Consider the following 25,115-nt stretch of genomic DNA (forward strand, 5'->3'; position numbering starts at 1 on the left):
AAAAACTATTCATTGAATTCACAGAAACTGTGCTATATTGTATGTATCGTTATCTGGATGTATATCCTATATTGGGATATTTTGGTCATGTCGCACAGCCCTCGTAATGACTTTTATTAGTCCAACAGCTATCACAAAGGTGTTGTGACTATAAATACATGTAGAATTATTGCATTACTACCACATTTGATTATTTTTAACTGAACTATTCACCCTTCTTTCTGTCGAGAAAACTAACACCCCACTTTTCTTCCCAGAACTGGGCCCCATCAGTCATGCGTTTCTTCCTGGAAAATAGTGAAGTTTCACAAATTCAAAACAAGGACGTTGCTGCTGCTGCTGCTGCTTCTGCTGCTGCTTCTGCTGCTGCTGCTGCCGTGGCTGCTTGGCTAACACACACATATGTCCTCCAATCTGAGCTGCTTTGAGCCACACTGTTTCATCTAGTGCTATCAGGGCTGATGAGAGCCTCTCGTCTTTCTGGGTCCGCTGCAGCTGCTGTGTGGTGAGTGGCAAGCCCCTCTGATGGCTCTCCTTTATCTTCACATCAAGAGATTTGCTGGTCCTTTCATTTTGATACTTGTGCCAGATTGAAAAGGGAAACTTCACAAAACTTGTATCTGGATGACACAGGTTCAGGCTGGAGAGATGCATCCTGATCCAACTCACGGACCACTCCACTTAATTTTATTTAAAACACGTAATCAATTTTTTTTCTCTTTTTTTTGGGCTGCTCTGTATTGTACTTGTGCCATTCATCGTCCTTTGTAGTTTCCTGTCTATTAATGCCAGTACATGAAAATACTACAGATGTAGAGTACATGAAAATACTACAGATGTAGAGGATCTTTAAATGTGTTTGAAGAGGAGGATAAGATAAGATCATCCCTGTTTTAATAGTAAAGATACTTGAAGTTTAAAGCTTGAACTGTGTGACATTAGAATTTATCAAAGAGGTTTAATAGGAAAGTTTAGAAAACATATGGTACTGTTTTTAGCTTTATTCATATGAAAAAATCAGAATTTTGTGAGTTATGTCATCTGTTTTGTCATTGTGACATTCTTCCAAATGGTGACACTGTCACTATGGACGTGATTTTAGTGTGTTAAGCTATGGAAAACATGTTTTTGTTCTGGTCATCCTCAAAAAAAGAGGATGTGAAACAGATTTCATTCCTCCTTTTGAGTTTTTTGGACTTTTACAACTGCTGACACACAGGGTCACTGGGTCTGAGCTTGAAGGAACTCTTGTATGATGTCTAAGTATCCAAATTCAAAGAAATGTACGTTCTTAAAGACTTTTTAAATTCCTTATTTAAGACAAAGTTCTTTGTGTGAGAAGTGGGACCAAAAAGGGGAAATGGTGGCATGTTTGTCAATGCGCTTTGTGCCGAGGATATTGCCAAATCATGAAAGTGGGCGTTTGGCAACCTCCAACAGCAACGGGAAAGGAAACATACGGTGGCCATAGCAAAATGCCACTGAGACTCGCTGAGACACACAAATGAATCCAGTCATTAGGAACATAATTGGCCAAAACACTGAAAACAGTATTTATACTGTATCAAATTGTGTTTGTTGACAAAATACACTCCAAATTTTATAGCATATCTCGCCTTCTCTCTCCCTCTCTTTCTCTCCATTGCCTTTATTCAGAGCCGCAGGAAATTACCTTTTAGTAGTAAGCAGAAATTCTCAAAAGGAAAGCAGAGGAGGAAAATGGAGGTCTTTATGCAAACAGCTGATAAGAAACAGTGAGGAATCTCATTTCTCTCGCATTGCCTCCACACAGACTTTCTCCAAATGGCAGGTTACTGCCGACTGAATGCGGCGATCTGACTGAGTTTGAGTGATAGTTACAATTTATTAAAGTAACACCTCCTCGTCTGATGAGGTCGCTTGCAATTTGACAGGCCAGACATAAATTTCTGCCCAAAGGTATAGTTGTTCTAGACCAGAAAATACTTGGAAGCAGAGTTAATGGAAATTTCAGAACAAATCATCTCAATTTGTTCCTTTCACATTTGAAAAATAAGTCGAGAAGCCTGTTGACAAAAACACGTAGATGTTGCCAACTTGTTTTGGGCCAGAGGAAAAATATAGGCTTCAGATTTTTTCAGTTTCTCAACAGATTCAGTGAGGGAAACCGAGAGCGAGTGTCACGAGACCACAGGAAAGTTTCTCAATGCTGCGGTCTCAGTTACTGGCTTTGTTATGTGCTTTACGTGTGTTTGTGTGCTCACATGTACGTGTGTGTGTGTGTGTGAAATTCATCTCTGGTGGAGAAATCATTAAGAGTCATCCACCACACTGTCAGATAACACATGAGAACTTTCCTCCCTTCTGGCATTTATCAACTCCTATTAGTTGGAATTATTAGTACCACCTTATAATGAATTGCTGATTCAGCCTAATCTAAATACGCACCAAAACTATGGGACTCCCTACCCAAGGTTTTAGGTGATACAAGCTCTTTGAACATTTTTTTTCAGCATTGTCTTTAATTGTCAGTCTTCCTTCAGTTTATTCTTACCTTTTCCATTTTTTATTGTTCTTATTGTGGTTTTTTATTGTTTCATCATTTTATTGTAAAGCACTTTGAGCTAAGCCAGCGGTATGAAAGGTGCTATGAAAAATCTAAGTTTTGATTATAATTATTATTATTATTATTATTTGATTAATTAATAAATGTTCTTCAAATGTTGGTATTGACACATTTTAACTGTTATCCTTGCTTGTTATGCCTTTAATCAGCTGTAACTCAAGATTATTTTCACAATCAATTATGTGATTATTGTGTTTTTTTAACAGTTGTTTATTATAAATTATAAATGATTACTTATCTTTAGTTATGTTATCTTTAAATTGGTTTAAACAAACATCCCAAATGTGGTAAATTTACAAATATTTGTAAATCAACACCGTTTAGAAACAGGAACCAGAAGAAAAATCACTGAATCCATTTATTGATCTTAAGAAAGAGTGTAAATATTTCGTTTGTAAAAATTTGTTGTGAAATTTCTAAAAAACCACACCTGCGTATCTGTGGTTTCTCACATGAAATGATAAACCATGTGTCAGATGAAATGCTGCTTCGTGTCAACAACATAACATGTTGTGGTGACAACAGGAAAATGACTTGTGCCGTGAAGTTTTCCACATGTCCAACATATAGTAAATAATAAAAATACAATATATTCACATGTTCTAATAATCTCGTCAATTCAACTGTTTAACTGTTCAATTTTTCCAGCATGATTCCAGACTAATAACTGCTTTGTCTTTCCTCCCATACAGCACAGAGACGCTGTGAAGGCATGTCTGTGCCTTCTTGTCGCTGCTTCGTGAGCCAGGAGTGAATCTTAACCTCTGGTGGTCGTGTAATGGTGAGTATTAGAAAAACACAGCCCTCGAAAATTCATTTCCATAACACCTGCGCTTGTGGTGCGAGGTCCCAAATGAGTCTGGAATTTAAGAGGCAGGTTGTTGACTTAATATCAGAAGTACAATATGCTGGAGAAGTGCTCCCATCTGCTTAACTTGCAGGCTCTTCTGCTCAGTGTACATGACCAATCAGCTATTGGAGGACTGGCAATTACAAATGTCCTGTCTGTTCGGAGGAGTTGTATCCCTCTAATAGAATGATATACGAGGAGACATATTTATTTCACCTACAGAGAACTGAAATTGAATTTTGTAACAGCTAGCAGAGCTTTAAATGTCACATCCTGTGTGTAGTCATGTTGCGTAAATGTGGACCCAAGCTGGCACGGATTTATATATTCAGTGTGTCATGTGTCAGTGTTTGGCGGTTTGTTCTGCATATGCTCTACACAGACAACACGGCAGACTTTCTCTCCACTATTGTGTCGGTAAGCGGTGGATGCATTCTCCAGCTGTCTGTTTATATTGAAATATTATGTATTATGGAGATCACATTCTTGCTCACATCAGGCGGGCGTCCCAAACACTTGAAACGGGGAGATGATGATGTATTTTGAAGCGACAGGCGTTATCACTGTCAACAGCTCACCTCACACAATGAAGCGTGTCGCTGGGGAAGGAACGGCAATTCAAATATTGTTTTGATAGGCCATGAAAGTTTGTAATTTAAGAATAATGCATTTCATTTTGGCTGCCTAACAGGTTATATCATCATGATATCCACATGGGTGTCAGTGATTGTCATGCTGGTGGCGTTCGTGAATGGAGCCAGAAACGGTGAGTGGAAATAGCAAGACAATTGTTATTGCACATTTTCTTCCTTTGCCTTGAAGATTCTGTCCAAACAGAATATGAGGCTTTTTACATTAGTAATAATTAATAAATGACTGGAAATGTATTATTTAGATGTCACATTGAAATCAATGTTCTTATTGTTAGAGGATGACATACAGCCGTGCGCAAAGGTCCAAACATCCAGCTCAGTGGTGCCTCTGGGGTCACCTGTGACAGCCACCTGCGTCATCAGAGAGGACTGCCCTCCTTTCATCGGACAAGACGTTCATATCGAGTGGCATCTCGAGGATCGCCTCCTCCCCAACAGCCCCGTGGCCAATGAGAGCAGCAGGGTGTCCAAGGTCGTCATACCGAGCTTCAATCACACCAGAGCGTTCCTCACCTGCTGGGTCCAGGCCTCTCCTGCTCAAGTCTTAGGAGGAGTGGAGATCAGAGCCGGATGTGAGAAAGATTTCAACTCCTTGTGCATGTTTTAATCAAATTAGGTTGTCTTTACTGCTTGTATGTCAAAACCAGAACAGAAAACAATGAAATGTTTGAGAAAGGAGGAACTTTTAATGTGTTGGGTTGAGCTCCATGTAACAAAATGTGGAAATAAAACTCCTACTGAACATTTTGATTAACTTAAAAGGTGCTGGTAACTTTTTTTTGTCCATCCATCTAAGACATCTGGCTTATTTCAATGTTTTTATACCGTAGATGGATATGTGTTTTCGAAGTAGTAAAGATTGTATCAGAAGATTAAAACATCACATCGAGAAGGAAGCTGCACTTTTTGGTTTCCAGATTTTCTTTGCTGATATTTAATTGAGGAAACTATTTTCACTATTTTTGTTTTACTTTGTTCATATTTGGCGGACCCTGCCACTTCTAGCTTCAAACAGTGTTCTGGGGACCTTATTTTCCTCTGAGAACAGCTTGTTTATTCAGTTATAGAAAAAATAAATATTTCTGAGTTTGTATTATTACCTCATTAATATTGTAAATAGTAAAATTCTGAGTTTGAATTTCTTCACCAAAACTACGTAGTGCCCCTTTAATATAACTATTCTTAAAAAAATCAAATTTCCATATGATGCATACACACTGGTCCAGTGTAACTTGTGACACACTGCAACTCCAATGGAAAAACATGGGTGTAAAAAGTGAATAAAGAGCACTTTCAACTTTCAACAACTCCATGAAGAACCCTCTTCACCTTTTTTCTTTCATCTATAGATCCACCAGAAGCACCACAAAACCTCAGCTGTCAGACAAACCTCGCCTACCCCAGCACCCTGACCTGTAGCTGGGACCCGGGGCAGCAGGAGACCCACCTATTCACAAAGTACACGCTCCACACCGAGATATGGTAATCCTCTGCCTTTAAATTCCCTCTACCAGGAAAACACTGAAATACTTACCAGAAAGCCAGGGTCAAGTGTCGTTTACAAAACATGTCTTCGAGGTTACACAACCGTGTTTCCCACACTATGATTTCATCATTTCAGGGATTCAAACGAGAACCACAGCTACAAGCTGCTACCGGGAGTCCATCGCTATACCATCCCTCGCGCTGACTTTGTCCTGTTCTCAGAAATGAAAATATGTGTGAAGGCGGTGAATGAACTTGGAGAAGCAGCCTCAGTACCCATCATTATGGAACCCATCAGTGCAGGTGAGAAATACAGAAAATTGTAACCCCCATTAAAATGTAATTGAAAAAGCCATTTTCCTGTATATAATAAGAATTTTGTAATGCCCTGAACCTAACAAGGAACAGTTTACTGGTCTTGGGGAGTATTACTGGTTAGCTCCTTGAAGTCATATAAATTGCCTCATCTGATGTCCCTTGAGTCAGCTTTGGTTGTAGCTGAGGTAACCAGACCTCTGTAGCCCGCTCCTCATCTCCGCTCAAGGCTAGTATCTCAAAGCTACATTGGCCGCCGCTGTCATAACACAACAAAATCTTTGAAAGAGGTCAGAGGTCATGATGGGTAATGTCGGCATGTAATAATGTGTGCACAAAATGAAATCTTTTTTAAAATCATGGTGAGTCCAACAATGTTACAGGAGTGCAATGGTAAATTGGTAGCAGTAGCGCAGTCTCTTTTTAGTCCAATCTTCTATTATTATTTTATCATGCACAGGGCCAAAGTGTGTCCCTGTCACGCAGTACCATCACATTTGATTTAAAAAGCTCAGAATCAGTCTTTTCAACACATAAATGTTGCGACCTTTTGAAAACCCAGAATATCTTTCCGACAAACCTTACTGTTGTGTTCAAGGTATCTCCAGAATTCTCATCCTTCTAACCACCTGGATGAAAAAAACTACATACACAGCAGGATAGATAGATTTTTTAATCCGTTTTACCAATTTGCAACATATATTTTGACCCTTTCGTACAACAATGTACAGAAAAATGTCACGTGTTATTTGGAACGAAAATATAACATAATACAATGCAACATCAATATGGACAAATATAACAACCTTAAATGATAAAACTTTCATTTTGTTTCAATCGAATGAGGACTTATATCCACCATGTCTGTTTGGTTTTGGAAATGGTGGTGCAACATGCAAAATAGCTTAAAAATCTGTTTAATTTTGTAGCCGACCAGCTTAAAGTGTTGTTAAATCACCCTTTGAATTTTTCAAAACATTTCTGAGTATTTATTTTTCTGAAAACCTGCTGCTGGAATGGCAATTCATGAGAAACACAGACTTGAGTTCAATCTCGGGTGAACTTTTTCTGCACATATTAAAAAAACCTAAATAAATAAATAATGACGTCCAAGTTACAACACTGCTGTTTTATTCCAGCTAAATTCGACCCACCAACGATTGTGAAGGTCGAAGCGGTGCCTAAAAAGAACGGCTGCCTCAAACTGAGTTGGCGCTTATCTGAGCACCAGGCCTGGATGCGTAACTGGCGTCTAAACCTGGAAGTCCGTTTTAAGACTGCTGACAGCAGCAAATGGAGCGACCAACCGGTGAGTACAGGTCATTCCAGCTATAGGCAACCGTACAGTATTATGACCTGCTTGAAGATCGTACTCTGTGTGCCTGGAGTCATATCTGTGTGGTCTGTGTTAGATCCTGGTGAGCTTGATAAGACCAAGCAGACCTGTGGACCAGTGTCGTCTCCTCCATGGGACTCCGTATCTGGCCCAGATTAGAGTCAGATACCATCAGAGCCCCTGGAGTGAATGGAGCAGCAGCCAGCCTGGAGTCACCTTGGAGAGCGGTGGGGCTGAGATCAATTCAGAGTGACACAATCAGTCACTCTAACATTTTCCAATCTTTTGCCTTTTCTTCCATTTCCTGGTCTTTTCAATATATGCTAATGTCATGTTCTACATCTCCCATTGCTTTGCTCTGTAGCACAGGCTGAATTGATGTATTGAGTTCTGCCGCAAACTCTGACAGTGAATCCATAGACCTGTCTTGTATAGAAAAGTTGTATTTTTTAAAGAGTGAGAAGAAAAGTGCAGGCCGCTGACGAGCCGCTAACCTGACAGCTGTCTCTTTCTTTTCAGCTCCCACTGGACGTCTCGACTGGTGGATGAAGGTATCAGGGGATCACATGCAAAAACAACTCAACATACACTTGTTTTGGAAGGTACACACATCACGCATGTTGTTTGACACCTGTCACAGATGGATGTATCTTCTTATATAACTCTGGTTGAGAGTGTGTGAGGTTAAAATATCTTCTCACTTTTTTTTTTTTTTAGCCATCAAAACAATTCCGTGCCAACAGCCAAAATGTGTCGTATGTTGTCTCGGCACAAAAACTGCCAGGTGAAAGGGGAAAAGTGTGCTCTACGACAGAGAGTTACTGTACTTTCCAGGCTCCCAGGAGAGCAAATAAAGTGTATCTGAGTGCTGTGAATGCAGCAGGGAGATCCGCCCCCACCGAAGTTCGGATTCTCCTACCTAAAGGTAAAATTGACACGCTTGAACCTTCTTAAACAGGGCAGAAACTTCTTTTTAAAATTCAAAAACGTGTAATTATCAGTAACATTATCGGCCATGAGAAGTAGGTAATTATCGGTTATTGGTATCGGCTGAAGAAAAATCCTTATGGTGCATCCCCAGTTTAAAGGTCCAGTATGTAGGATTCAGCAGCATCTACTGGTGAGGTTGCAGATATCAACCAGCTAAATAATCTTCACCTCACCCTCCCTTGTGATAACCAGCAGAAAAATAGAAAAACACGAGAGCCAGTGTTTGTCCCTTCTGGGCAACTGTAGAAACATATACAGCATGTAGCAACATGACAGACTCTGTGGAAGATTATGGTAGATTATACTTCAGTAATTACTAATTATACATCATAAATCAGTTGAAATCCTACAAACTAGACCTTTAACACAGTGATTCCCAACCAGGGGTACATGTACTCCAGGAGATACTTTACTTTAACTAGCTCTTAATTGCAATAATAAGTGTGTGACAGCTAGAGAGAGCAAGAGAACAGAGGGGGTTAAATAGTTAGCTGAAAGTAATGGATGATTAACTGAAATAATTAGTAAAAAGTAAAAGTTAAAAGTGTTGAAATAGAACAATAAAAGTAATGGATACATTTTATATCAACTTTTACTTGATTAACACTTAAAGCTGCAACAAGGAACTTTCATTTTGTTGATTCTGGCAGCCCCTGTGGACAAAAACAGAACAACCACCACCTCCTATAGTAACAGTAAACTTTGTTTGTTTGCCACGCATCAGACTATAGAGCAGTGTCTTTCATCCTCAGCAATCCACCGTTTTAATTGAATGCCTTATTCAATCAGAATAAGTCAGAATCCAACCTAGTAACATGCAAGAATACCTATAATAACCAGTCATCTCGCTAATGGTCTTGGTCTTAAATTGGGACTGTGTTATAACCTGTAAAAAGTTCCTTATAGCATGTTTACATAACATCTAGTTTGAAATTAATTCAAATAAACACATTTGGAACATGTGTGTGTGTTGATGAAGGGATACCTGAGATCATCTGACAGGTCTGTGGGGGTTACGTCTTACAAACCTGTTGTTGTGTCTTGTGTCTGTAGCTCGTGCGGTGATATCAGACGTCTCAGCCATTCCTCATGATGACAGATCCCTACTGGTCCAGTGGAGCAGTCCTCTGGACTCTTCCGGTCTCACTGGTTTTGTGGTGGAATGGACACCTCTGTTACACAGAGACCTCTCTCTCACACAGTTTGAACTAACTGCCAGAAACCAGACAGGCCTTGTTATAACAGGTATGTGTTATAGTATTTGTATAGCAGGTTTTCAGCTCCGTGCCCTTCTTATTTGACTCACCTTTTGTTTGGTTTTTCCTGATCTGATGTTCATCTTTTACCACGATAATTCACTCTTATGCAACGTCTTCTTTATTCCTGCTCACGACCTGCCTGTACACACTGTTAGGAGCTTACGGGCACTGATACATTCTAACCTCTTCCCTCTCATCAATAGGCAGCTTTGAGCCCTACAAGCCCTATGGGATCTCTGTGTATCCAAGGTTTAAGGATGGGATAGGCCTTCCTCAGACTGTTAATGCCTACTCGAGACAAAAGGGTAAGTCACCATAGACATAAAGAGGATCACACAAAGAGCAGTCAGAGGTGTGAGAGTCGAGACTTAACTTTGAAGAAGTGGGAAAAGAGTTTGCCACATGAGTAAAAAATGTATTGTGCAATCTATCAGAAACAGCTGATCCATGGTGGAATAATGCCCTCTTGTGGATAGACATGACAAATTATATTTGCTGGCTTAAAGGTCTCACATCATGTCAAATCACTTTTATTATTATAGCTCAATATCACAAAGCACAAATATGCCTCAGGAGGCTTTATGGTCTGTACAGCATACAACAACCTCTATTTTTAGACCCTCGATTTGTGAGCTTAATAGCCCCCTATGGTTGCATTAATCACTCATGATGACATTTCCTTTTAAAGCGCCATCCATGGTTCCAAAAATACGAGTTAAAAACACCTGGCGGTCACACATTGAGCTCACCTGGAATGAACTGCCGCTAGACCAAAGGAACGGGATCGTTCAGAGCTACAAAGTCTTCTACTGGAACGAAAACGGACCCGTTAACGGTAGGTTAAAGGCCGTAATTTGACTGTTCTTAAACGTATTTGTTGTGCACTTGATGCTATCTGATGTCTGACTTTTCCTTCAGTCGTGAATGCCGACCCAGAGGAGAGGAGGGTGGTCCTGAAAGACCTCAGCACTGAGTCTCTGTATGAAGTTTTTATGATGGTTAGCACATCTGGTGGGAGCCTGAACGGGTCAGCAATTCATTTTGGAATTGAGCCTTTAGGTTGGTATCATCATTTAGCTTTCTTGTAAGTAAGACAGAGAGATGAAGAAAGTGTGTTTTCCCACAGGAGATAATTTATTCAGAATGTGTTTTTCTCTCTTCTTAGATGCGGTTTCAGTTGTGATGATTGTGACAGCCTCTGGTGTTGCACTGTCATTGTTGATTATCTTAACAGTCTTGACTTATTTCTCAAACCAAAGAAGGTAAGATCATCGCCACATTGTCTCTCCACACTGTGATGTATTTTTTTCTTAATACATTTGTCTTTCTTTCGCAGGCTGAAGGGGCGTTTCTGGCCAGCTGTTCCAGATCCGGCTAATAGCAGCATCAAGAGATGGACATCAGCCTCAACACAGGTGTGGAAAATTAACCTGTGCAAGATAGAATGCTTTTATGCAATAACCCCCTTTAAGTCACAGCTGCAATAATCAGCATTTTTATATCTACAATGGGTCAAATGACCAGTGTTATGCAAGTAAAAGTGAGTAATCAGTTACTCGTTACTTCTCTCAAAAGTAATTGAATTTGCATTACTTTAAAATGTCAATTGTCTTAAAAATGTACACATTACTATATTATTTGTTGCTGTGGCACAGTGTGGGACAACTGTCCATGTTTATCTGTTATTGTCCCCATTTTCACTATATTGATAGGAGTTACTAATACTACTGACCACCAGAGGGCAGAAGCGACCAGCATTCCTACCTGAAAGCTAGACTTGTCTTGTGTTGATGCATGCTGGATGTACATATTAACCCAGCTTTGCTACTAGTTAAAGGTTAGGTTCACCCACAAATGAAAGGTTAGTCATTATCTGTGTATTACCTAAGTTTCATAGCCCACACAACATTTCTTGAGCTTCACAGCATAAAATGGCGTTCCAGCATTCTCCCAAGCAACTGAGGTTGATGGGGACTTGTTTTAAAAAATAATAAAACAACTGAAAAAAACATAAAATGGCTCCACACAGCTCATCCAGCATAATTTAAGTCTCTTGAAGGCCCAAGAGCCCAGATTGATTTGAAAAGACGTTATTTACACCCTTTTTTAAGCCAAAATCTTCCCTGTAGCTGCTAAGCTAAAAGTGTTTGACCGCTCATCAAATCAATTTGGGATCTCTTCCACTGACACTGACAGCCAATCTGTATGGAGCCATTTTATAGTTTTAAAGCAAGTCGCAATCTACTTCAGTTGTTTAGGAGAATGCTGCTGTGTTCTTTTGCTGTGAAGCTCCAGAAATGTTTTGTGGACTACGAGGCTTCACCTGACTTTCCATCAGCATGGGGGTCAGTAGATAATGACAGATTTGTTAGATTTTCATTTTTGGGTGAACTTATCCTTAAATAAATAATTATATTTGCTGAACCAAAGGTTGTTCAGTTTATATTATATATAAAAAATAAATCCAAATTTCAAAATATCAGTTATTGGTCTCCTTGTTTACTAATAATCAATATTAGTCGATCCCTACATTTTCATTTACGAATTTACGACATTGATGGCTAATTTATTTTCCTTTCGCAGGATACCCATCTTGCCTCAGACAGTGAGGAGCCCAATCCAATGTACCTGTCCCACCTCAGCTTCCTGGATCTGCCTGTGAAACCAAGTAAAGAGGACGATGACCCATGGTTGAGCGATGCAGAGGACACGAGTGACCTGGGAGAGTCCATTTGTGGTTCACCCTTCATCCCTGGCTACTCTGGTTCAAACAGCGACTCTGTCCCTTACGCCACTGTGATCTTCACCGGTCCGTGCAGCAGTCCTACGGCTAAAACACCCCATGTCTACCTGCGCTCTGAGTCCACGCAGCCCCTCTTGGAGACTGAAGAATCCTTCACTCCAAAGTGCTACCAGAATATGGCAACTGATGGGATGACAAAGAAGCAATGTTTTTTTGGGCCGTGCCATGATTGTGTACCGGAGGAAGCGGCAGATCCAGACATTCTGTGGGATGACTTTCCTTTCCTACGAGCATTAGCCATGAATGATGAAAAAGACTAAAAGTACTTTGCTGATTTTAAGGGTAAACGCTTTGAAAGATGTTCATGTAGGTCTGAGTTTTTTTTGTGATGAGCCAATTGTGAGAAGTTGATCCTGCATAGCACACAGCTGTAAAAACCTGCTAGATTCAATCCTAAAATCACTCTGATATTAAATGATGATGATGCCCGTGCTTTATCTGTTATCTGTACCACACTTTGTAGATACATAGAAAATAAACTTTTTAACTGAGGAAAAAATTATGATATTGTTGAAGATTATTTGTGAACTTTCTCAAAAATACTCATTTTTTATGTCAAGGGGACACAGACAAAACTGTTTCTTTGACAAACAAATAAAATCATCTCCCACAGCCTCTACATTTGGTATTTAGGGAGTTTTGTTTGATTAAAAGACCTAAATCTTTATTAAAACAGTTCCCCTTCATACTAATGTGCATTTCATTAGATTGTACTCAATATATGGGTCAGTGACAAATAAGGGTTTGCATAATGAGCAATTCAAAAATGTTTAAAAAGTTGTTTTAAAAGCTTGCATTAGGTTTGCTAAAATGTATATTTTGTATTTATGTTGGTTTCATGTAATTTGAAATAGCATTTGAACTATTTTTTACGAAAGGTAAGACTGATTGGCCCTGAAAATGTCAAGTGGTGTAACCACAACAAAAGGAATATTAAATATTTCTTTCCACCTAGAGTGTATGCAAGTGTACTTATGAAAACAGTTACTTAATTTTAAAATATCACATGAAAATAGATTTTATTGGGATTCTTTTAAATTAAAATTGTATGCGTTTTTGTAATATAGAGCAGGACAAATGCTGAAAACACTGTGTTTTCTAAATAATATTTGACAAATTATGTATAAACTGTTAAAAATATGTTAATACATTGCAATAGAGGATTACATCTTATTCCACATGAATTTTCCTGTATATTATAATATTTTTATGAAAAATACTGGTTACACCAGTTGACACAAACCAGTTACACCACCTGTCTATGTTGCTTCTACAGTCAAAGGCCATTGTTTGTTGAAGAAACTGGCACTAAAATTCAAGCATGACAGTGAACAAGGTCAATTTTTTTTTTTTTTTTTCAATGAAGAAAAAACTGATCTCAGGGCAGAAGTCGTATTTTTCTGTTCTCAGAGCAACGTAGTTGGACAAAAGGTAGTCAACTGTCTCCTCTGGTCTCAGGGCAGAAGTTGTTGTGTAGGATTTTCCTCATGGCTGTTTAGTCTCATCTGGTCCCAGGGCAGAGACCATCATTTCCCACAATTTTATCTGAGGGCAGAAGTCGTATTTTTCTGTTCTCAGGGCAACATAGTTGGAAAAAAGGGAGTCAACTATCTCCTGGTCTCAGGGCAGAAGTTGTCTGAGGGCAGGTGAATCTCTCCTGGTCTCAGGGCAGAAGTTGTCTGAGGGCAGGTGAATCTCTCCTGGTCTCAGGGCAGAAGTCGTATTTTTTGTTTTAAGGCAACATAGTTGGACAAAAGGGATTCAACTGTCTCCTCTGGTCTCAGGGCAGAAGTTGTCTGAGGGCAGGTGAATCTCTCCTGGTCTCAGGGCAGAAGTTGTCTGAGGGCAGGTGAATCTCTCCTGGTCTCAGGGCAGAAGTCGTGTTTTTCTGTTTTAAGGCAACGTAGTTGGACAAAAGGGAGTCAACTGTCTCCTCTGGTCTCAGGGCAGAAGTTGTTTTGTAGGATTTTCCTCATGGCTGTTTAGTCTCATTTGGTCCCAGGGCAGAGACCATCGTTTCCCACAATTTTATCTGAGGGCAGGTGAATCCCTCCTGGTCTCAGGGCAGAAGTCGTATTTTTCTGTTCTCAGGGCAACATAGTTGGAAAAAAGGGAGTCAACTATCTCCTGGTCTCAGGGCAGAAGTTGTCTGAGGGCAGGTGAATCTCTCCTGGTCTCAGGGCAGAAGTCGTATTTTTCTGTTTTAAGGCAACATAGTTGGACAAAAGGGAGTCAACTGTCTCCTCTGGTCTCAGGGCAGAAGTTGTTGTGTAGGATTTTCCTCATGGCTGTTTAGTCTCATCTGGTCCCAGGGCAGAGACCATTGTTTCCCACAATGTTATCTGAGGGCAGGTGAATCCCTCCTGGTCTCAGGGCAGAAGTCGTATTTTTCTGTTTTAAGGCAACATAGTCTGACAAAAGGGAGTCAACTGTCTCCTCTGGTCTCAGGGCAGAAGTTGTTGTGTAGGATTTTCCTCATAACTTTTTAGTCTCATCTGGTCCCAGGGCAGAGACCATTGTTTCCCACAATATTAACTGAGGGCAGGTGAATCTCTTCTGGTCTCAGGGCAGAAGTTGTCTGAGGGCAGGTGAATCTCTCCTGGTCTCAGGGCAGAAGTCGTATTTTTTGTTTTAAGGCAACATAGTTGGACAAAAGGGAGTCAACTGTCTCCTCTGGTCTCAGGGCAGAAGTTGTCTGAGGGCAGGTGAATCTCTCCTGGTCTCAGGGCAGAAGTTGTCTGAGGGCAGGTGAATCTCTCCTGGTCTCAGGGCAGAAGTTGTCTGAGGGCAGGTGAATCTCTCCTGGTCTCAGGGCAGAAGTCGTGTTTTTCTGTTTTAAGGCAACATAGTTGGACAAAAAGGAGTCAACTGTCTCCTCTGGTCTCAGGGCAGAAGTTGTTTTGTAGGATTTTCCTCATGGCTGTTTAGTCTCATCTGGTCCCAGGGCAGAGACCATCGTTTCCCACAATTTTATCTGAGGGCAGGTGAATCCCTCCTGGTCTCAGGGCAGAAGTCGTATTTTTCTGTTCTCAGGGCAACATAGTTGGAAAAAAGGGAGTCAACTATCTCCTGGTCTCAGGGCAGAAGTTGTCTGAGGACAGGTGAATCTCTCCTGGTCTCAGGGCAGAAGTTGTCTGAGGACAGGTGAATCTCTCCTGGTCTCAGGGCAGAAGTTGTCTGAGGGCAGGTGAATCTCTCCTGGTCTCAGGGCAGAAGTCGTATTTTTCTGTTTTAAGGCAACATAGTTGGACAAAAGGGAGTCAACTGTCTCCTCTGGTCTCAGGGCAGAAGTTGTTGTGTAGGATTTTCCTCATGGCTGTTTAGTCTCATCTGGTCCCAGGGCAGAGACCATTGTTTCCCACAATGTTGTCTGAGGGCAGGTGAATCCCTCCTGGTCTCAGGGCAGAAGTCGTATTTTTCTGTTCTCAGGGCAACATAGTTGGAAAAAAGGGAGTCAACTATCTCCTGGTCTCAGGGCAGAAGTTGTCTGAGGGCAGGTGAATCTCTCCTGGTCTCAGGGCAGAAGTTGTCTGAGGGCAGGTGAATCTCTCCTGGTCTCAGGGCAGAAGTCGTATTTTTCTGTTTTAAGGCAACATAGTTGGACAAAAGGGAGTCAACTGTCTCCTCTGGTCTCAGGGCAGAAGTTGTTGTGTAGGATTTTCCTCATGGCTGTTTAGTCTCATCTGGTCCCAGGGCAGAGACCATCGTTTCCCACAATTTTATCTGAGGGCAGGTGAATCCCTCCTGGTCTCAGGGCAGAAGTCGTATTTTTCTGTTCTCAGGGCAACATAGTTGGAAAAAAGGGAGTCAACTATCTCCTGGTCTCAGGGCAGAAGTTGTCTGAGGGCAGGTGAATCTCTCCTGGTCTCAGGGCAGAAGTTGTCTGAGGGCAGGTGAATCTCTCCTGGTCCCAGGGCAGAGACCATTGTTTCCCACAATGTTGTCTGAGGGCAGGTGAATCCTTCCTGGTCTCAGGGCAGAAGTCGTATTTTTCTGTTTTAAGGCAACATAGTTGGACAAAAGGGAGTCAACTGTCTCCTCTGGTCTCAAGGCAGAAGTTGTTGTGTAGGATTTTCCTCATAACTTTTTAGTCTCATCTGGTCCCAGGGCAGAGACCATTGTTTCCCACAATATTATCTGAGGGCAGGTGAATCTCTTCTGGTCTCAGGGCAGAAGTTGTCTGAGGGCAGGTGAATCTCTCCTGGTCTCAGGGCAGAAGTCGTATTTTTTGTTTTAAGGCAACATAGTTGGACAAAAGGGAGTCAACTGTCTCCTCTGGTCTCAGGGCAGAAGTTGTCTGAGGGCAGGTGAATCTCTCCTGGTCTCAGGGCAGAAGTTGTCTGAGGGCAGGTGAATCTCTCCTGGTCTCAGGGCAGAAGTTGTCTGAGGGCAGGTGAATCCCTCCTGGTCTCAGGGCAGAAGTCGTATTTTTCTGTTCTCAGGGCAACATAGTTGGAAAAAAGGGAGTCAACTATCTCCTGGTCTCAGGGCAGAAGTTGTCTGAGGGCAGGTGAATCTCTCCTGGTCCCAGGGCAGAGACCATTGTTTCCCACAATGTTGTCTGAGGGCAGGTGAATCCCTCCTGGTCTCAGGGCAGAAGTCGTATTTTTCTGTTTTAAGGCAACATAGTTGGGCAAAAGGGAGTCAACTGTCTCCTCTGGTCTCAGGGCAGAAGTTGTTGTGTAGGATTTTCCTCATGGCTGTTTAGTCTCATCTGGTCCCAGGGCAGAGACCATTGTTTCCCACAATATTATCTGAGGGCAGGTGAATCTCTTCTGGTCTCAGGGCAGAAGTTGTCTGAGGGCAGGTGAATCTCTCCTGGTCTCAGGGCAGAAGTCGTATTTTTTGTTTTAAGGCAACATAGTTGGACAAAAGGGAGTCAACTGTCTCCTCTGGTCTCAGGGCAGAAGTTGTCTGAGGGCAGGTGAATCTCTCCTGGTCTCAGGGCAGAAGTTGTCTGAGGGCAGGTGAATCTCTCCTGGTCTCAGGGCAGAAGTTGTCTGAGGGCAGGTGAATCTCTCCTGGTCTCAGGGCAGAAGTCGTGTTTTTCTGTTTTAAGGCAACATAGTTGGACAAAAAGGAGTCAACTGTCTCCTCTGGTCTCAGGGCAGAAGTTGTTTTGTAGGATTTTCCTCATGGCTGTTTAGTCTCATCTGGTCCCAGGGCAGAGACCATTGTTTCCCATAATTTTATCTGAGGGCAGGTGAATCCCTCCTGGTCTCAGGGCAGAAGTCGTATTTTTCTGTTCTCAGGGCAACATAGTTGGAAAAAAGGGAGTCAACTATCTCCTGGTCTCAGGGCAGAAGTTGTCTGAGGGCAGGTGAATCTCTCCTGGTCTCAGGGCAGAAGTCGTATTTTTCTGTTTTAAGGCAACATAGTTGGGCAAAAGGGAGTCAACTGTCTCCTCTGGTCTCAGGGCAGAAGTTGTTGTGTAGGATTTTCCTCATCACTTTTTAGTCTCATCTGGTCCCAGGGCAGAGACCATTGTTTCCCACAATATTATCTGAGGGCAGGTGAATCTCTTCTGGTCTCAGGGCAGAAGTTGTCTGAGGGCAGGTGAATCTCTCCTGGTCTCAGGGCAGAAGTTGTCTGAGGACAGGTGAATCTCTCCTGGTCTCAGGGCAGAAGTCGTATTTTTCTGTTTTCAGTGTGAGTTGATTTTTTTCACATACTCAGACACATCCCACCCAACCTGAAGCTTGTTGTCTAAGCCACAATTTTGCAAAAACACTCTCAAATACAGTAAATAATATTATTTAGTTACAAAAAGAAAGCAGTTGTAGCACAAACAACCCCAAGTCAGGTTTACTATTGCTTTTCGTCCCCTTTCAGTTTATCCTATCGATGTGTTCTGGGATCGTTAGCACAGCCTAGGAAAATAAACTACTCACCGATCTTCTCTCAGCTAGTTTGGTCTAGTCAAAATGGCGAGCCTCATGTAGGGGTCGAGTGTGATTAACTGTCACATTTGCATCACTTTTAGGTAGTTCATTTTCCACCTTGGTGGCTCTCCTGACAGCCATGTTGGCAAACATAGCTCTGCGATCTGTCCTGAAGTCGTCGGCTGGTGTTTTGCGGGAAAGCGGCGCTCTGTGCTCCGCTCTGTCGGCGAAACCCTGGACATGTAGCTCGGCTTTACTAGCAGGACCGAGAGTTAGCTGTGGTAAGTGTACGCGGCTGGATGAACCCAAGGAAGCTGGCGAGATGTGTTTAGAAAATAGCTGGCTAACGTATTTATGATACCAGGCTGATAACAGTACCCAACGAAGCTCGTCTGTCAGCAGCTAGCTAGAGTGTCATTAGCTAGCTAACACCAACAGTGTTGACAGAGAGCTGCACGCTAGCTAACACTTCAAAGGAAAACGCAGAATAATGTCTGAATATCATTTGACATATGCACAATAACTGTTAATAATGAGTCATTTCCCCTCCAAAAGCCAATCTTCTTTACCTAACTTGAACTTGTAACGTTAGAAAAATGTGGCACATACACAAATACAGCTAGTGACTCTGATACAGACCTCCTACAGCATTATAACATCTCACTGGATAAGAGTATTAACCATAGTCTTTACAAGCTAGTCTACAAAATGGCATCACAGTACTGCTTGTAATCCTATGAAAAGACTGAGAATTATCACCTATAATTAGTAGAGTAATATTTAGTCCAACTTAATTTATATCAGTGAGGGTTGACAAAAAAGTAAGAAAAAGAAAAAGTAAGACAATGTTTCATGCAGTACAATTCAACAGCAGCACAAACTGCAAACTAATTTCTTCCAAAATTATTATGAATGTGAATGAGACCTCTCATCATCTGCCTTCACTGTGGCTTTGCAGCGGGAGCTAAACGCCCTTCCAGTAAAGGCTGAAGACAAGGAGCTGAGGTGTATACTGAAAGCAACTGTGACAACATAATTTGACAGCAAACTCAATGGTAGTGACTGTAAATCAGACAAAGAAAGATTCCTTAAACAATGGTTAGACCAAAGTTACTGTGGAAATGAACTAGTACAGTAACAAGGAAGGTGGAGTCCTGAAAAAACAACTAATCAATCAAGTAAACATACACAGGAGAAAGAGTCTAATACGTAAGTTAGCCCCGCAGTAAATCAAAAGCACTGGCAGCTGATGGCTAGCTTGGTTAGCAGTACACTGATCACAGAAAAAGAAAGGTAAAAAAAAAATCAACAGTTAAACAACTATCATGAACATTACATCAACTGTTATAATAATAATAATAATAACTTTATTTACACTACTCAAAATTAGTTAGGGATATTGGGATATTTGAGTGTTTCACTTGATTGTTTATTCTGTGACATATCGAAATTTTTATTTTGTGTTTTGTGGATATCTTTGGTCCCCAAAAATAATGTGACACATTTCATCTGACTTTTATTGCATCATCCATGCACATGCATATATGTACCCATATCTCAATCTCCCTAACTGATTTTGAGTTGTGTATATAGCACCTTTAAAAACAGAGTTACAAAGTGCATTACATGCAACATATCAACAAAGATTCACAAAATCAGGTAGATAAATACTCTTAGCCCAATATAACCCATCTCTGAAGGAGGTTTGCTTATTTGTTTAAACTAGACTAGTTGTTTATGAGAATATCTTCTTCTGTTCAATCTGATGCAACAGCTCATCTCGTATCAGGAGCATCTGGGGCAGCTCTGCTTTCAGTTTAGGTGATAACTTGTTTTCACACTGCTGCATCCTTTCTCAGCTCACTGACAACCGCAAACACATCACCTCTTTATTAACAAGCCCGCCTTGAAATAAGTTGACTTCTTTTTGCCGACCACTTCTCTCCTCAACTATGTGACAAATGCTTGGAAATCATGAATCACATGTTGGTGATTAAATAGTTTTTAGCCCGAAGTCTGTTGGGACTACAGACTAAACTTGCTAGGAAATTAAAATGAATAAACAGTACTACCTAATAGATATCAAATCACAGGAAATACAAGAAGTAACTAGTAGCTTTTAAGGAAACAACATCATTTGTTGTTTTGACGATGCTGATACTGAAAACCACAGTCGTCTCACAATCTGAGCCATCCATGTTATATCTGGGACAGCTATGTCACACAGATTATCTTGGTTGTGCTCTTCAAATCATGCAGCTTAAACGTTCATTGCATCGTTTCTTCTCACAGAACAGAATAGATATGTTCCTAAATGTCAGTGGAATCAATAAATTGTGACGCTGAGCTACAGCAGTGTGCAGGACCTTCCTTCTCAAGACTGCAGTGGCCCTTTCCATGAGAGAGTTCCCCCGCTATAAAATGTCAAACAATTGTGAAAAATGCCCCTGAGAATTATCTGGAGCCTGAAGTGACATCCTCACATTGCTTCTTTTGTCAAATCAACAGTCCAAAACCCAAAGACTTTTTATTTACTGACATAAATGGCAAAGAAAAGCAGCAAATCCTTACATTTAAGAAGCTGTAACCAGTAGATATTTGACATTTTGAAAAATGAATTAAACGAGTCATCGATTATCAAAGTAGTTGGCGATTTTCCTTTGATCGACTAATCAATTCATAGACTAATTATTGCAGCTCTAAATGAGATGGGAGTCAGTATCATTACAGATTCACCACTTAATCAACCATTATGTTTGGTTTTCTCTTAAATCAAAGCTTTATTGTTTAGTAAAGTTTTGGTGTCATTGGTGTCATTTGTGGGCAAGAGATTTCCCTGCGGACATCTTGACATACAAACCAGCTTTGAGAAGGTCACCACGTGCATTTCTCAAAAACTGTGACGGATGACTTGATTCAGTCCTATAGTGACTTCACCATTATGTGAAGTTTCCATATACTTCACTGCAACCACTTATCCTTTGCTGAGCCAGTTTGTTGTGTGTCGAACAAATGTCATGTTTTGCCTTGTCATCAACATTAGATCACCGCTGTGATAGCTACCATCTCTGTGTTCTAATTGTTTTGGGGTTTTTTTGTGTCCATTCACGACACACGTCAAGATATTTTTCCTCTCTCTCCTCAGTTGCTGGAAGTTTTGCTGTTCCACCACCAGTGAGACATTATGCTCGGGGTGCCAAGATAAGGAAGACAGGTGTGTGATGAAGCTGCGTTGTCACCAAAACATATTCTGTGATTTTTGTTGTTTTTTAATTTTGCTCTTCGTGCAAACATTGTGTTTCTTCCAGGCGCCGTGAGCCAGCTCAGTGACCTTCCTCCAACAGCGCTCAAGATGGATTACACAGCTGTACCCCTCGCTCAAACGTAAACATACATATATACAGTCCTATTCAGGAAATGAGTAAAAAAAAAAAAAAAAAAAAGAATCACGCTGCTTTCATATATTGATTCATCTAACACAAGTGTATTTTGTGTTGATAGGACAGACGATGTTGTCAAAAGACTTCTTTCGTTGGAGTTGGCAAGTCATGTGAGTTCTCGTGTCTCCACGGATCACCTTGTTGTGTCTGCTTTCTTTTTTACTAATACTTTTGATGATAATGATTGCGGATGTTGAATTGTACACTGTCGTGCCACTTTCAGAAAGCTGAGTCATAACAGGTATTGTTATTTAATACTCTCTGTTCATGTCTTCAGACTGAAAAGCTACTGCTGAAAAAGGAACAGCTGATTGCTAAAGTCCAGAGGGACGAGAACGACCACAGCTCAGTGGAAGTCCGGGGTGAGCTGCTTTTTTTAGTGTTGCACATAATGTTTTCACTGTCATACAAAGATAAGAGACAACGTATTTTAACGTTGTCTTTTTCTTTTCAGTGGCCGCATTGACTGCAAGAATCCGCAACTATCAGGAGCACTTGCAACATCATCACAAGGTGACTGAAGCGAGTAGAATCAGCATAATCTTTCTCCCTCGCCAGCTTAACAGGAAGGCTCGTACTTCTTTAGACAGGTTTTTGTATAATAATCTTAGATGACGTATCATGTCATAGGCCAGTCGACTTGAACCACTCGAAATTTCATGTATGATTACGTCTCCCCGCATTTCCTTTCTGCCTTCCTCTGGTGTGAGGTATGCGTGTGCTACAGGATATCCTGTGTTACTCCCCCACATGAAATGAGAACATGCGTAGTCACAGACATGGTCGGAATTTTCCATGTTACATCATACTTCGAACATTTTTGCTAAAATTGACACAGATATGGAGTACAGGTTGCAACTGTTTAAGTTTTTTTCTCATAAGCCTGACTCAATTATAAACTGGGCTTTAATGGCTGTCTTCTATTCCTCCAATTTGACACATCTGTAGTCCAACTCCATTCTGTTATGTGTTATTTCATGTCAGGACAAAGCTAACAAGAGGCGTATGCTCATGGCCATTGATCGAAGGAAAAAGCTTTTGAAAAACCTGAGATTGGTTCGCTATGACGCCTTTGAGAAGGTGTGCGAGCAGCTGGGCATCACCTACACCTTCCCTCCAGAGTACTACAGACGGGCCACTCGTCGCTGGCTGGCCAAGAAGGCCTTCTGTATTAAGGTAGCAAACAAATGACCACAGTATTCTGTTTACATCCATATTTGTCTGTATAATAAATTTACACTGTTTTTTTATTGGCATTGTATAATAATGGTATCAATTTGAGATTCATATCTAAAGACCTTTTGCAAGACAGTGATTCCACACTAGTGAAGCAATAGTTCATACAGTGTCTGAGATCATTTCTCAGGCTTGCAGTAGGTTAAAGTGACTAACTGACTAACATATTCAAGGTGTGATTTCTGTGCCTCCACTGACACGTGGTGACTTCTGTGTTTTCACAGGTCTTCAAAGAAGTGCAGAAGCAGAAAGCAGAGCAGAGGCTAAAGATGAAGCAAAGTTTAGCAGAGGCAGCCGAGACAAAATCTGTTGAGACAAATTAAAAGACAATAAACTGTACATTACATTACAGCAAGTGATCCCACAGACATCTTCACTGTTACACCTTCAGATGATGTGATGTGGACAAACTGCTATTTTCCCTTTTTCGTGTGTTGCCATCGTACAACATTGTTTGCTTTTGCTTTCAAGTTGATGTCAGAAGTTATGGAAATAAAATGTGACAGAAAGTTGTATTGAAATGGACTTTGGAATATTATTTGTGCTGAAATATAAGACTTACTTAGATGTGCTTAAGATTTATCTGCACAGAACGTCCGAGGTGACCATTGATATCATTTGTCCAAGGTATTAACTGAAAAAAGAAACCTCAGATTACCAGATTAGGACACAGAACAGTCAAATGGCTGAGTTGTCCATGATGGGCTGCAGCTTAAAAGACTTAGCAGTAACTCTTGTGGCAGGAAACCGCTGCTGCACTGCTCTCTGTAGGCTTAGCATGTCCACGCTGTTGCATATCTGGCCACGATGTCAGAAGTCGTATTTTCCCATCAGCTGTGGGAGGCACATTTTGTGGTGTTTTATCATTTATCAATCTCATCAAACGGTCACAACGAGTGATTGCATAATATTACATTTTAAGCAGTAACAATATCAAGAATAGACTGTTTCTGTGCTGTTTTGGCCTTTTTCTGCAGAAATTCACATTATACTGACGCTCTTCATTACCTTTATTAGTGTCTGGTGATATTGCAACATGACTGAGCGCTGTTTGATCGGCCTGAGGCTCAAGTGTCTGTGAAGAAAAAGAAACAACAACGTGAACATCTGCACAATCTGATGAATCCGCTGCAAAATTGTTTCAATAAATAATCCATTTGAGAATCTTATGATGTTTTTTTTCATGACTTCTTGGAAAAAAATGAATATGCGACAGGTGTGTTGGAGGAAGGTGCAATTTGGAAACAATGAGAAGAACTCCTGCGCACTGTCTCACTTACTGCTGAAATATTCATTTGATTACAACGTTGGACGTTGGACAGGCCCAAAGGTTGTGCTCAAATGAATAAGCGAGACACTGAGTGGGAGTTCTTCTCATTGTTCATATTTTTTTGACTGCCAGAGAGGTGTTTATAAATCAGTCAATCAATATAAATGAATCAATCATTATATTGCAATGTGAAAAATTGTGTTCTTACTGATTTGTGATCCAGTAAAGCATCACCACAACCTGTAATGAACCACATAATTTAATTTCAATAAATCCATATCTCATCTAATGAATTTACATGAATATATTAGGTTATTTATCACCCAATTCTCTGAAAACTAACAAATACAGCCCAGGAACATTCATATGAACACTTTGTTTCCCTCAATCAGATAACAAGTCTGCTGCTGCATGTAGTTCTGCATATGTTCAACTTTTGTGTACATCCATCCCTTATTTTACAAACAGTGGTGACATGTTGGTTGATTAAAAACTGTGTCAAGCTATGTGAGAAAAGAGACTTGTGGGTGTTCTATGAAAGCATGGTCCAAATGATTCTGACAACTGTTGCGTGAGTTCCTTTAACTGTGCTGATCTCATGCGAGATAGGAAAACTATTTAAAAAGGAAGCCTTCGCCTCTGAAACAGATATATGTATGTATGATCTACAGCTGTCAGAGATCATACCAACTATCAGCATCAAAGCAAGGTTACGGTTCTCGTTAATGGTCTGAAGTTGTCAGTGAATCATCACAGATCTTTGTCATCCTCAGAAACAGCAGTCTGTTGGCAAACCAGTATTGAACAGCTCATGCTCGTCACAGCTTCCTGTGTGGTGTGCAGCTTGTCGCTCTGATCAGGAGGAGAGCACACTGACAGACTCTTCTGGTAAGTGTGACAGCTTTTTTTTTTCCCTCTCACAGAAGCTTAACTTCAAAATTCACTAACAAAATAGTTTCTCCAGTATTGCTCTTAAAACATATTTTGCAAA

General features: G+C 40.8%; 2 protein-coding genes across 2 annotated transcripts; both read left to right on the forward strand.

Annotated features, from left to right (window-relative positions):
* The first annotated feature begins 307 nt into the window (after nt 1–307).
* On the forward strand, nt 308–12,798 carry csf3r (colony stimulating factor 3 receptor). Its single transcript, XM_073486095.1, has 17 exons — nt 308–505; nt 3,298–3,386; nt 4,147–4,221; nt 4,384–4,680; nt 5,458–5,590; nt 5,730–5,896; nt 7,048–7,217; nt 7,321–7,471; nt 7,764–7,846; nt 7,962–8,169; nt 9,288–9,479; nt 9,697–9,798; nt 10,182–10,328; nt 10,412–10,552; nt 10,659–10,755; nt 10,830–10,908; nt 12,077–12,798. Exons 3-17 carry the CDS (start codon nt 4,158–4,160, stop codon nt 12,554–12,556), a joined length of 2,511 nt encoding a protein of 836 aa, XP_073342196.1. The 5' UTR covers nt 308–505; nt 3,298–3,386; nt 4,147–4,157; the 3' UTR covers nt 12,557–12,798.
* A 5,417-nt stretch (nt 12,799–18,215) lies between these two features.
* Nucleotides 18,216–23,375, forward strand: mrps15 (mitochondrial ribosomal protein S15). Its single transcript, XM_073485244.1, has 8 exons — nt 18,216–18,459; nt 21,324–21,392; nt 21,487–21,562; nt 21,680–21,728; nt 21,896–21,980; nt 22,073–22,131; nt 22,603–22,794; nt 23,079–23,375. The coding sequence occupies exons 1-8, from the start codon at nt 18,318–18,320 to the stop codon at nt 23,175–23,177; spliced, it is 771 nt and encodes a 256-aa protein (XP_073341345.1). The 5' UTR covers nt 18,216–18,317; the 3' UTR covers nt 23,178–23,375.
* Nucleotides 23,376–25,115: the final 1,740 nt, after the last annotated feature.

The sequence above is a fragment of the Pagrus major genome, chromosome 17, assembly GCF_040436345.1.
Source record: "Pagrus major chromosome 17, Pma_NU_1.0".
NCBI lineage: Eukaryota > Metazoa > Chordata > Actinopteri > Spariformes > Sparidae > Pagrus > Pagrus major.